Below are 13733 nucleotides of genomic sequence, written 5' to 3'. Positions count from 1 at the left end.
AACTCAGGTGATTTCTCCTGAACAACACTGATTCTCTGGGTGGATCTTCACCAGCAGTCAAACCTGTACATTGCCTCTTAAACATCAACAGAGTTTTATTGCCGTTGGCTGGGTGGGGCTGGGGACGACCCAGAGTTTCCTTTTCTTTGAGAGTCCAGTGCAGGATTCGGAACTGTTTCCCCCACCAGTTAGGAAGAGGCAGTGGGACACATCACCGGCTCTACCCAAAATCACTACTTGGGTCCTGTGACTTGCTTCTCTCCCAGGGCTCCCTGCACAAGCTGCCATGTTGGCAAAGACAGGGGCTTCTTCCAAAACGCCCATCTTGACTTCAGGATAGGTCCATGGCTTCTTCCAGAACATTCCAGGTCAGTTAAAGCCCTCCCCAGCAGCCCTGGTAAAGCAAGTTGGGACAGCTCCAGTGTCCTTCCCACATGTCTCAGGTGACCCCTGGCGAGGGACAACGCCAGGCACAAGCCTTGAGCTGCCTCCAGCCTCTCCCCTGAGGGCCCTGCCACCTTCGTCCAGCGTGTGGGCAAGCTCTCAGGCCCCGTCTCCAAACGCACAGTCCTACCAGTTCTAGCGACAAATGTCAGCCAAGGGCTGTTGCTCTTACCATTTCCAGTTGCATAATAAAGCATCTGTCATCACACCCTTTCACTTGTCCCTGGGCCTGACCCGGTGAGTGGCCTCCATTTCCATGGCCGACCTCTACCAAACCCAGTCTGACCAGTGGCCAGCCTGAGGGTCAGGCTGTCTCCAAAAGGGTCCCTCAGGACGCAGGCCCCCCGGGACCACTTCCTCACAGCCAGTGGTTCCCTAAGTTTGGGAAACTCACCACTCGTGCACAAGATGATTTTCGGGTATAACGCCACAGCTTTAAATCACAGAGTGAAAAGGTTGTTCCCTTCTCGATTCTTTTTCCATCCTTCCAGATCAGCAAAGAGCAGCTCTGTTTGGGGCAGGTTTGTCTTTTACAATATGTACTGTATTTGTATAGTTATTTTATTCACAGCAATCGGGGCTGGTTTCTAAAGCAAGGGAGTGATATTTAGTTTCCTGTATAAGCTCAAATACCTTGATTTTAAACGAGTCCATTCATAGACAAGTAATACATAAATAGTGGCACTGCTCATAGAACCCACGTGGTCACAAGAAGGGCAGTAAACGAGCCCCTGAAATGGGGCAACAGCTGGCCCAGCACAGGGGCTCCCCGCTGTGTCATAAGCCCTCCCCTCCGTGAACAAATCCACAGGCCACTCTGCATTTGTACACAGAGGGTGAGCGTCAACCAGCTGACGACACAGCAGTCAGACGGATGCTTCTTCCTGCATGACAAAGGTCTCCAACCTCCCAGTGTGGGCAGGATGGGGGTGGGGAGGTTCCTACTGAAGAGGGTGGGGGCAGTTTGCTCCTCCATGCATGCCCCACACAGCCAGTGGAGTGGGGGGGTCCCCAGGCCCTCCAGTAACCCCTGTTAGGCCAGGGGCACCACTCACTGGCACAGAGCAGGTGTGGGCATGCGTGGATGGGGGCCTCTGCTGACAGCCTGTGGGCCAGGGCTATGCGCTTGCTTTGTGGACACCAGAGGAGCTTTTATGGACCGTTGTCACAGGAGCCTGGCCAGCAGGCGGAGGCGAGTGGCCTGAAATTCAGTACTTGGACGTCCAGCATCGGAGTCACTTACTTAAGACAGAGATTTCCCTGGGGACTCAGACTCAGGAGCCATCCAATGGGCCAAAGGGAACTTTCTACTCATGAGATTTACCATCAACACAACTTTGAGAAACTATAAAGGAAAAAAAACCAGTTCTAAAGAAAGTCTATCTAGCTCTCTCGCGCTCGCTCTAGCTCTAATAGCTCTTGCTCTCCTTCTCTCTCTCTTTCTCTCTCTCTCTCTCTCTCTCTCTCTCTCTCTCTCTCTCTCTCTCTCTCTCTCTCTCTCTCTCTCTCTCTCTCTCTCTCTCTCTCTCTCTCTCTCTCTCCCCCTCTCTCTCTCTCTCCCTCTCTCTCTCTCTCTCTCTCTCCCTCCTTCCTTTATTTCTCTCTATACAAAATCTTCCCCCCTAGTATCTGGAAAAAAATAGCCACCTGGTGAGTTTCTACCCCCCACCGTTAATGACCCACAGACCAAACAAGCGTTCCTCTGGTGGTAAAGTCTGTTAACAGGACAATCATTTGACAAACATCACAACATTCCCGCAGAAATCAAGCACCCTTTTTGCCGCCTGCCCTCGACTAGGACACTCTTCTGTCAGAATCATACTGCCATCAGAACACAAAAGTTGAAATTGGGTTATTGTGCCACCCAGACAATCCCACGTTCCCAGAGACCCCAAGGTGCATAGTCTTTACATGACCTCAGATTCCCTAAACCAGCAAACGCCAGGAGCTGGGGGCCACCGGGCACAGTGCTTCCCCAAAGCGCCCCTCTGAGTGCCCAAGACCACGAGGGGTGTGAGCCCGAGGTCTGGAAAGTCTAGGACATCTCAGTGGGCATGGAAAACTATCGCGTGTGTGGAGACAGACAATAGAGGGTGGCAACCGGGGGCGGGGGCGGGGGCGGGGAAGTCGGACACCGCTGCTCAGCGGACCGAGATGAGTGCGTCCCAGAGCTCTGCTGCACCGCCAGAGTTAACAGGCATAGGTACAGTACACTTAACATTTTGTGAAACAGGCAGATCTCGTGATAAGCGTTTCTACCGCAACATACCAGAAAACCCCTAAACAACAAAGAGATACAAGGACATTCTTAGAGATGATGCATGTGTTTATTACCCTGGTTATGTCCAAACCCATCAGATTGTATCCGTTAGTTATGTGCAGTTTTTTTGCATACCAATTATACCTCAGTAAAGCTGGGGGTGGGCGTGGGGGTGCCACTGGCACAAACGGTGACGGGGAGTGCCAGGGAGCTGATGAGCTGACAAAGGCTTGGCACCAGGCTCCCCTAGGCAGGCAAGCCCTGCCCTGTCGCACTTGCCAATGTCTGTTGTGTATCTCTTCCCACCACGGCCAAGCTCAAGCTGCCAGTGTGACATCGCTGAAAGCAGACTTAGGAAGACCTGAGCCCAGTTGGCTGTGAGGTGTTGATAGGCGACAACTCCCGCACGGCCCTGGGAGGGCCCACGGGCGGGGTGCCCGCTGCATCTCCCCTAGGTACGGCCACCGTGCTTTGCCACACACCTGGAATCTCAGCATTGGATATGACTTTTACACCTTTTCTGTGAGGTCAACGTTTGAGCCTCTCACCATTAAAAACAAGACAAAACAGGAATTACTCTGCAAACCTCTGAATGGTTTCATACCCCGGCAGGTGTGTCTCGTTTATTATTTTTCCACCACCTCTCCCGTCACCCCACCCCCTCACACTGGCACGCACCCATGGCATCAGTGACAACCCGTTTGAGAAGCCAGACTTGCAGCTGTTGGGTCGACGTCACAGTAATGGATAGCCCTGTTTTCTGTGCCTGGCATTGTTGCCCCCTCTTCTGAGAAGAGCACCTCATTGTCCTTTAAGCACCTATTCCCTGGCTCTAGCAGTTAGCACACAAACACCTCACGATTAGAACATTCCAGTCCCCCGGAGAAGGGACAAACCCCAGTTGAGCTAATGACACCCTTTCCCTGAAATTGCTGAAAAAGAAAATCTGTTCCCACTGGATGACTCGCTTACGAGGACAGAGGCCCAGAGCTGCTGGAGGCCATCGTCCTGCACGAGCCTCCCTGAGAGTGACGCCACCACAAAGGGAATCTGACTCGAGAGACAGAGGATAACAGTGCAGATGGCATCATCCGAGCCTGTGGCTCCAGCTGTGCCTGAAGACACTTCCAGACTTTTCCAGCATTCTGAAGACACTTCCAGACTCTAATTACATGAGCACATATGAACCCTTTTGAACTGAAGTCCCTTTGATTTGGGGATTCAGTCACTTGCAACCCAAAGATCGTTGGCTGATTCGCAGAGCTGAGACCAAGTGAATTAGACTTTGCGTAAACCCATCCCCCTTTCTCTCCTGGGCCCTCGAGAGAGTTCAGCGTGGAAGAAAGATGCAGCTTTACTGGGGCCGCCTCCAGCGGGCGGAGGGTGATCCCAGGCAGAACTGCTGTGCGCCCCCCAGAAACGAGGTCACTTCAGGATCCGGATGCTCATTTTCTGCTCGATGTTCATCTTCTCCAAGGACTGGGGGGGACCGGGGGGGGGGGGGAAGAGGACTTGGATTCCCATCCTCGATGCCCCCAACGCCCCTCCCACCCCCAAGGCCCCACCATTCCCTGGGACCCCCTCTCTTTCTGCCCTCCTCCTTCGAGCTTCGTTTCCCATGTCCATCTGTGCGAGGAACTCTTGCTCTCAACTGCCCGGGCCCCAAGGGCATTCTGACCTTGGTGAACTCCAGGAAGGACACAGCCCCATCCCCGTCTTCATCAGCCTCCTGCACCGTGCGGTCGGCAATACTCTCCAGCTGCTCTTCCGTCACCTGTACCCCAACCATCAGCCGGAGGACCTGGGACCAGGGGACAGCCATGAGGGGGGTTACGGGCACCACCAGCACCCCCCAATGCTTGCCTGCATCACCCCAAAAGTTACCACCCGTTTCATAATCCGTCCCTGAGCCACTGCGCACCATATTCTGATCACTTGCCACCGTATCCACCAATACCTCCCCCATTGCCACTCCATCCGACCCCCATCTGTCCCTCATGATCCCACACTCACCTCGGCAATATGCCCAGGCTCCTGACTGGACCCCAGCCTTGGAACCCAGCCCCCATCCTTCCTCCACCCCGTCTGCCACCTCCTCGTCCAACCCCTCCCCCACCCGCACCCCCACTTCAGCCCAATGAGCCCAGAGGGTCTCAGTCTCAGCCCCATTGACATTTGAGGCCACAGAAGGCCCTGCTGTGGGGGGCGGGGGGCGTTCTGTGCCCTGTGGGGTGTTTAGCCACATTCCTGACCTCCACCCACTAGGTGCCAGTTGCACGGCTACCTACCGTCCTGCCAGTTGTGACAACCAAACATGTCTCCAGACATTGCCCGTGTCATTCAGGGGGCAAAAATCGCCCCCAGCTGAGAACTACTATACAAATCTATTCCTAACCTCAAATGCAGCTGTTCCTGGCCCTGCCTCCCAACTAACCACACTCCAACTCCATGCACCCCCTTTGCTCACCCAACACCCCAACCATCTGCACCCCCATGCCAGTCATGCCCCCCTCCCCCACACGGCTGCATGCAGCCACCCCGCCCTGCAGGTGACACGGGTGTCCCAACCTGTAGCATCTCCTGCTGGGAGATCTTCCCATCTCGGTCCTGGTCGTAGAGCTGAAATGCAACTGGGGAGAGAGCAGCGTGGAATGAGGTGGGCCCTCCCTGGGTCTCTTCCCGCAGAAGGTCACCCTGTAGGAGGAGGGAGGCTCCGTGGGCTGACAGGGGGAGTGGGAGGTGCCCGGGGCCTCTCACTGGTGTGGGAAATCGGGGGTCTTGCTTGGGGGGACCCCACCAACTCACAGCGGAGTTTGTTCATTCTGCTGTTGAGGGGTTCCGGTTCCTTGGGGTCCCGGGTTCTGGTATCCTCTTCATTTATAGGTCGGAAATGAGCCAGGACTCGGACAAAGCCTGGGAAATCCACCTGCAGGCTCCTGGGGTGGGGGGGGGAACGTGGAATGGAGCAGAGGCAGTGCCACCTTGGCCCTCTCTGTGCCCCTGTCCCTGACAGCATTTCCCTCTGTCTCCCCGCCCCAGAGACGCCTCACCCATCCGGGAAGAAGCTGTCTATAATGCGGTCCCCCAGGGGGTTCACGGCCAGCGCCCCGATCTGCTGCAGGTCAGCACGGCTGCAAAGGAAGTTCAAAGTGGGTAGGACGCGGACGAAAGAGCGAGGGTCAACGCGGGGAATGCGCCCAGACAGACAGACGGGCCCAGACAGACAGACGGACGGACAGATACAGGACCGGGATAACAGGTCAGCTCCCGCACCTCAGGTAGCCCTTCTTGTTCCTGTCCAGAGACCGAAACCGGTGGTAGAGGCGGAGCAGACTGGCCTGCGAGACTGCGGGAGGGAAGGCAGACGGGTGACTGACGCCCGGGCCATCCGGGAGGTGGCGGGGGTCGCGGGCGCTCCACGGGGGACCTGGCTGCCAACTGGAGGTTAGAGGGGGCGTGACGAGACCCAGGGGCGCGATACCCCGGGAGACCAGGGGACCAAAGCCAACCCCCTCCATCCCGGCTCGAGGACACCTGGGTGCCCCCAACCCCGAGAACCCAGGCCCGCCTCAAACCTGGACGCCGGGGGCCCAGGGTACCGCGCCCCTGCCCCCCCACCCCGCGGTCTCCGCTCAGATCGTCTGGACTCCCGCAGCCCTCCACCCGCCTCTCCTCGGGACCCCACTGGAGCCCCCATCCCCAGGGCCCCCCACCCCCGCTCACAGCCGGTCTCCCGACGAATGTCATCCGCGTCCGGGATCCGCGCGACTGCTGAGCTGTGGGAGCCCATGGCAGCGCTGCAGCCTGACACGAGAGATCTGTGTTCCCGCCCAGGCTCGGCCGCCCTGTGGCCCCCGGGGCCGAAGGCCACAGGCCTGGCGGGGAGCCAGACGCCTGAACCCCAGCGTTCCTCGCCTCCCACCCGTGACCCGGGCGAATAGAAAGCAACGCCCAGGGTGGCGGGGCCAGAGGGCTGCACCAACAACGGGCTGTTTCACCCGGACTTGCCGAGGTTGGCGCGGAGAGAGGCTGAGCGAGGCCAGGTCCCGCCCCGCCGCGCCCGCCCCGCCCGCAGCGCCTTCCGCGGTCCGCGTTCCCACGCTCGGCTGCGGGCGCCCCCCCCCCCCCAACCCTCCAGCCTGGGGCTCTCCCAGTGGCCGCGAGGAAGGCTGGTGGTCCTGACCTTCTCGTCTGCACACAGAATTCAGGTCCTTCTAGAAAGGGGTGTCGGGTGGGGAGGGGAGCTGCCCGCATTCCTCCCAGTCGGGAATGGCCCCAGCCTGGACCACCTCCCCCGGCAGGAGGGAGGCGCTTTGATGGACGCCCAAAGCGGGGTGACCTGGGGAGTGTCGTGAGGCACAGAGTGGCCACTGTGTTCCATGGAGACATGGATGCCACCCAGCTATGCGACCTACTCCGGACAAGCCAGGGTATCTCGGTTTCATCTGTTTGGTTTGGTCCATATTGCGTTATTGTTGTTTAATGGACTCAATGCTCACAAATCAAGAGATGGAACCAAAAACCCGGATTCCCGGCTCCTCCAGAGAAATGAAAAGTCCGACACCACTAGGCCCGCGCGGCTGTAGGAGAGCAGCTGCCATAGTTAAGGGGGGGCGACAGTGGGCTGCCAGTGCCAGAGCCCCCACCCAGCCCAATTCACGCCGTAGGAGCCCCAGGGCCTCTGCCACGAGCCCTCCCGGCTGGAAATGACTTCGGCCTCGGAGGGCAGTGGAAAGCCACCGCCTGAGAGAGGGTCACGAACAGCACTGTGGCCAAGCTTAAAATAATAGTAATGACAACAAGAGGGCACTTTGCTGAGCGCGAGCTAAGCCTTAGCTCACACGCCCATCACAGCACCTGCGAGGGCACCTTCTTCCTGCTTCTCTGTGGGCGGGGCCTGCCAAGGCCGCCAGGTGTGAACCAGGTAAAGCCTGTATCCTCAGTGGGGACAGCAGCGCCCCCAAGGGGGCTAAAAATCTTACTCTTTTTATGTATAAAGTACAGATATACCTGTGGTACAGGAACAGATACATCAGTGGTCTTAAAATTTCATAGGAGAGGGGACCTTGGGGGGAGGGGGAAGGCCTGAAAATGCTCAGGTGGGGACCATAATGAAAAAACGTTTGAGAAACTCTGTTGTAAAGGAACAAGCACCCAAGTGTCCAGGTGTGACTCTATCATCCCCCCTCTTCCCATCATAATCACACACAATACACACATTTCCCAGGGGGAGAAAAATAAACGCCGTTCATTATTAGGGTTCAAGTTCATACCCGCCCTGGAGGGAGCGAGAAGCCAGAGAACCAGTGGAGGCCCCACGCCCAGGCAGAGGCTTGCATCAGATAAGCCTTGAAAATACTGATCTAAGAAGCGCTTGCTTCTCTTTCAGAGGCCCAAGGATTAAACAGCTGGCACAGGAATGCTCGCCTCCCTTTCAGAGCCGTTCGGACGCCGCCCCCGCGCCCCAAGGAGGACAGCCCGCCGAGCCGAACACAGCCGCGCACCATGGCAGGCTGTGCGTGCAGGCAGGGTTAGCTTCTGAACCTACGAGGAGAGACGGGTCCCTGGGACGTGGCAATAATCACCTCAGGCCCGCGCGGGATACTGATCTTGGAACGAGCTTCTCCCCCAGCTGTGATCTCTGAGTCAGCGGTACTTTCCACAAACCAGGCCAGAGTGTAATTAGCTACTGCCATCCACACGCCATCACAAGCCTGCAGGAGAACGCTGAGCTGGACCCCACTCCTGCTTCACGCACACAGGCGGAGTTTAAATCAACTCCACGGTGTCCACGACTACCTCTTCCCAGGGCGATTGAAGGAAAGGTTTGGGGAGACTTTTATCTGCAGAACCTGATGGACTGGATTAAAGCTAGCCATTCTCAGGGAAGCCCAACTGGAAAAAAAAAAAAAAGGTGCAGATGTAAGAACAATCAGGAGAATACAGAGCTTCTACAAACCAACAACAACAAAAAGACAAAGGACCGAAATCGTTCAGTGTCTTCATTGTTTTATTTTTAAAAAGATGGGTCCCCTGGAACTTTGTAAATGTTACAATTTAATGCAGGCAAAATTTTATATGTCTCAAACGTGAATACCTGTCAAAAAGAACTTCAAAGCTTTAAAGAGCTTTGAAACTTCTTTCAAGATTTTAATTTCTAGAAATACAGAGGACTAAGACTTTGGAAGACTTGACTGAACTGTGAAAGACGCAGCAAGGTGAAATGGATTGAAGTAGAAACCAGTCAGGACTTCGTGTCCCAACATACCAATAGATGATAGGAACCAGGAAAAATATAAAATGTAAACCATATGCCTTATGGTACACATTTTTGCCTAGTTCTTATGTGGTACAGTATAAAACGGCACACTCCAAATATTATTGTATGCAGACAGCAGGCCTTTTCTAAGCCTTCATGCCCATCTGGCCCCGTGGGCATCAATATTAAAGTGTTGAGTGCCTTGGGCTCAGTCAGCATCCGGCTGGACTCTGATGCGAATCCTTTATTGTCCTGTGAGGTCGCGGCGTAACCGATGGTAGGTAGAACAGGTAGTTCTCCTTTCTTAACTGCAGGGACCAGCCTCGCTCCACGTCCAGGCACCTTCTGGGGAAGGAAGTAGAAAGGCTGGGACACAGGGATGTGTGGGACCCAATTTTCATCATCCAGTTAAGACCTGTGAATGGCATGACTGAAACACCTGCCCCTCAGGACATCCCAGGTGGACATGGAGAACAACAGCAACTACTTCTGCAGCTGTTTCAGAAGCTTCCACAGGTAAGTCCGGACTGCCCCCCCGCCCCCCGACCTGAGAGGGCTGTCCAGCAGATGGTGACACTTTGGGTCAAGGCTTGGCCGAGGCTCATGTCTGCTGCTTCTCCATCTGCTGTTTCAAACAATGGGTGAGTCTCATTTAATCTTCATCACCCCCAAGTTTATGGCCATTGCTTGACTTCTGGGTTCCCCCCTCATCTGATAAAAAGCAGGTTTCAGTTTTGCTGTTTCACTTCTTGGTGAGGTTTTAAACATTCTCTCTGTATTGGCTGGCCTTTCACCCAGAGCCTCTTGTTTGTTTTCTCACAAGTTTTTGCCTCTTCTCTCTTTTTTCCTTCTTCTTTCAGGTAAACTTGGGAAGATTTAAATGAGTTAAACCATGAGGTAGTCACAGAAATAGTTAAAGGAGAGCTGGCAGTGAGAAGATCCGACCATCCAGCAAAATTGTACCTTTAATTCCTAGATCTGGGATCCTACGCTGGAACTCCAGACACACGAGGGGGACAGCAGAGAAGAGAGATGCCGACGACCCCTTGGGATGCCATGGTGGCGGAGGTCCTATGTTCAGGAGGAAGGAAATCAATTTTTAAATGAGCAAAAAAAACTTGAATAGACATTTCTCTAAAGACATACAAACGGTCAATAGCGTGTATGCACACACACCCCCCCGACACACACGAAGTACACAACATCATTAGTCACCAAGGAAATACAAACAAAACCACACTGCAATATCACTTCACACCCACTAGACTGGCTAGAAACTCAAAACAAAACAAAACAAAAACAACGGAAAATAACAAGCCTTGGCCAGGATGTGGGGTATGAGGAACCCAAACACACTGCCGGTAGAAATGAAAACTGATGCAGCTGCTGTGGAAAACAGTTTGGAGGTTTCAACAGAATTGCCATTCGAGCAATTCTACCCCTAGGTCTGACACACACCCCCAAAATTGAAAACAGGTGTTCAAACAAAAACCTGTGCATGACTGTCCATGGTGGTGTCAGTCACGCCAGCTCCCAGCGGGAACACCCCAAGTGTCCACCGATGGCTGGGTGACAGTGTGATGTATGACTACAGAGGAATATTTTTCAGCCATAAAAAGGAATGAAGTGGGGGCGGCCGGATGGCTTAGTTGGTTAGAGCGTGAGCTCTTAACAACAAGGCTGCCGGTTCAATTCCCACATGGGATGGTGGGCTGCGCCCCCTGCAACTAAGATTGAAAACGGCGACTGGACTTGGAGCTGAGCTGCGCCCTCCACAACTAGATTGAAGGACATTGACTTGGAGCTGATGGGCCCTGGAGAAACACACTGTTCCCCAATATTCCCCAATAAAAAGAATAATAATAAAAAAAGAAATGAAGTACTGCCGCATGCCACAACTTGGATGAACGCTGAAAACACTATGCCAAGTAAAATAAACCAGTCACAAAAGACCATATACTTTATGATTCCATTTCTATGAAATGTCAAGGACAGGCAAATCCATAGACACAGAAAGTAGGTTAGTGGTTGCTGAGGGCTGAGGAGCCAGGCGGAAAGGGGGTTATAGCTAAAAGGTACAAGGTTTATTTCTGAAGATGAAAATGTGTTAAAATTGACTGCTGATGGTTGCACCTATCTGCAAAGATACTAAATCTCTTTAATCGTACACTTTAAAGGGTGGATTGCATGCTATGTGAATTATGCCTCAATAAAGCTATTTAAAAAAAATTAAAACAAGTGTAGCCAGGAAGGCTCTGGAAAGTAAAAGGATTAAGGGTGAACTAATTCTAATAGATATTTAAATATATTATAAAGGTACAATAAGATATTTGGTAATAATGCAGGAATATATAGACAGATAAGAAACAGAAAAGAAATTCAGAAATAGACCCAAATACATATGGGAATTTGGTATGTGATAAAAGTCACATTTCAAATCAGTGAGGGAAATGTGAATAACTCAATAAATAACATTTGGGACCTCTGTCTTTTGGGGGAAAAATAAAGCTGTACCCCTACTTTCTTATACCAAAATTCCAGATAGACTAAAGGTTTAAGTGCAAGATGAAACCATACAATATTAGAAGAAATCTTAGGTGGATTTTGTTATAATCTTGAGTTGGCGAAGGTCTTTCTAAACACGAAATAGAGCATAGAAACCATGGAGAAAAGATTGGCAAATCTGACTGTGAAAATTAAAATCTCTGTATGGATGGATATATATACATATTCAAAGCCAAAAAAACTGGGAAACATTCCCAGTCTGTGTAAAAGATAAAGGACATTTTTCTTAGGCTACAAGGATCTCTTAAAAATCAAAAGGACAATGTCAAAACAACAAAAGGGAAAACAACAACAAAACACATTAGAAAAAAATGGGATAAAATGTGAAATAGAAATGGTACATAAGCATAAAAAGATGTTCAACTTCACAAAGATTACAACGACAAATTAAAACAAGACACTAGTTTTACCATTGACAGGTCAAGATGAGAAGGATACAGGTCGTGAACACCAAGTAGGCAAGACTCCTATCTTACAAGGTCTTGCCGAATCTTTCAGGGCATGAGTCTTATTTTGTTTTAGGACACAGGGTTTGACACTGTGAGAAAGATAACCCCACCACGAGAATCACTCTGGCTGTTCTGTGCACATTTAACTGAGGCAAAGTGGCAGGTGGGAGAACGTTGCAATAATTCTGGTGAAAGAGGATGGTGGATTGAGACGCTAGCAGCAGAGCTTGTGAGGAGCAGTCAGATTTGGGTCCTATTTTGAAAGGAGAGTCCACGAGATTTGCTGATGCGTTGGATGTAAGAGAGAGAAAGACAGGCCAAGGGATTGGTCCTAAACAGCTGGGAGGTGCCATTAGCTGGGATGGGGCAAAGAGAGAAAGGAGGACATGTCAAAGGGAGAAGCTTTAGAAGTCCTTGAGCTGCTTGCTAAACATCCCCATAAAGATATTAAGTAGTTAATCGGATACAGGAGTTTGGATTTCAAAAGAGAAATCAGGACAAGGGTTATATATTTGCGATGTTATGTTTTTATTTCTAGGCCTCCTCCCCTCACCGAGCCTCCTTGGTTTTGGACCTTGGTTGATTTTGGTAACTGGCCATCTGGGATACTTGTTTTTTTTTCTCTTCCTGTGCTTTAAATTTCTGTTCTTATGTTTTAAATGGACCAGTAGTGAGCCCATGAAACCCTAGGTATCCGCCATTGACCCCAAGAAAAGCAGAATCCCAGGCCCCTGCAATCTCTCTCTCTCTCTCTCTCTCTCTCTCCTCGTAACCTTGCTATGTGTCCCATGACTTGTACACTCCAGGGACTGTACTAATAAACTTTTTTTTGTTTCCTAAGGGTTATTGCTGAAGGGTGTCTTGCAATTATAATAACAACCACAGGGTGGGGCCAGTTGCAACACTGGTTTAGAAAGGGGAAGGGGTTTGTGGGAAGCTCACAGCGGCCCAGGTGAGTGCCCCCAGCCGTTTCTAGCCCCTAGCATACCAGCAGACTGAGACCCGCACAAAACAGTATTGTGCTGTGCTAAGACCTTACCAGGGTTACCATGTCACTAGGTGACAGGAATTTTTCAGGTCAGTTCTAATCTCACGGGACCGCGGTTGCATACGTGGTCCATCGTCCGTCCACTGAAATGTCACTACGTGGTGCGCGAAAGTATTTTGTGCTTAATGCTTTAGTCCATAATTATCTTGAAACTCAAAATAATTATGCTGAGTGACAGAAATGCCCCCTCCAAAAATGCCACTTATATAAAGCTCTGCAAAATGCAAACTATAGTGACAGAAAGCTGCTCAGGGATTGCTGGGGGTGGGAGAGCAGGAAAGATGGGAAGGAAAAATTACAAAGGGACACTAGAACACTTTTGGGTACCATGGTTATGTTCTTTCTCTTGAGTGTGGGATGGTTTCGTGGATGTCTACAGATACCAAAACTCGGCAAATCGTGCACTTTTAATAGGTGCACTTTACTGTCAATTACACCTCAACAAAGCGTTTTTAATTTCACCATTTTCTCTATTTTTAAATGCAATTTTATTATATTTTATAATATACACTTCTACAGTATTAGGACAGGAAATATGTCTATAATTTATCAATAACTTTACATACACAGAGGGTGCCAAAAAAATGTACGCACAGTTTAAGAAAGGAAAAAAACTACATGAAAATTGTAATACTCTATACCGATAACAAAAGATGTATACAAGTCCTGTGCATACGTTTTTTTGGCACCCCCAGGATTTGAAGGTGC

General features: G+C 51.5%; 1 protein-coding gene across 1 annotated transcript; it reads right to left on the bottom strand.

The window, feature by feature from the left end:
• Positions 1–3609: 3609 nt before the first annotated feature.
• Positions 3610–6733, bottom strand: CHP2 (calcineurin like EF-hand protein 2). The gene is made up of 7 exons (XM_033101005.1): positions 6428–6733; positions 5978–6050; positions 5755–5835; positions 5510–5640; positions 5273–5334; positions 4383–4505; positions 3610–4183 (listed from the first exon to the last, which is right to left on the bottom strand). Exons 1-7 carry the CDS (start codon positions 6492–6494, stop codon positions 4130–4132), a joined length of 591 nt encoding a protein of 196 aa, XP_032956896.1. The 5' UTR covers positions 6495–6733; the 3' UTR covers positions 3610–4129.
• Between the last annotated feature and the right edge of the window lie 7000 nt (positions 6734–13733).

Source organism: Rhinolophus ferrumequinum (assembly GCF_004115265.2).
Source record: "Rhinolophus ferrumequinum isolate MPI-CBG mRhiFer1 chromosome 15 unlocalized genomic scaffold, mRhiFer1_v1.p scaffold_54_arrow_ctg1_1, whole genome shotgun sequence".
Lineage (NCBI taxonomy): Eukaryota > Metazoa > Chordata > Mammalia > Chiroptera > Rhinolophidae > Rhinolophus > Rhinolophus ferrumequinum.
This window is presented reverse-complemented; position numbering and strand designations above follow the sequence as displayed.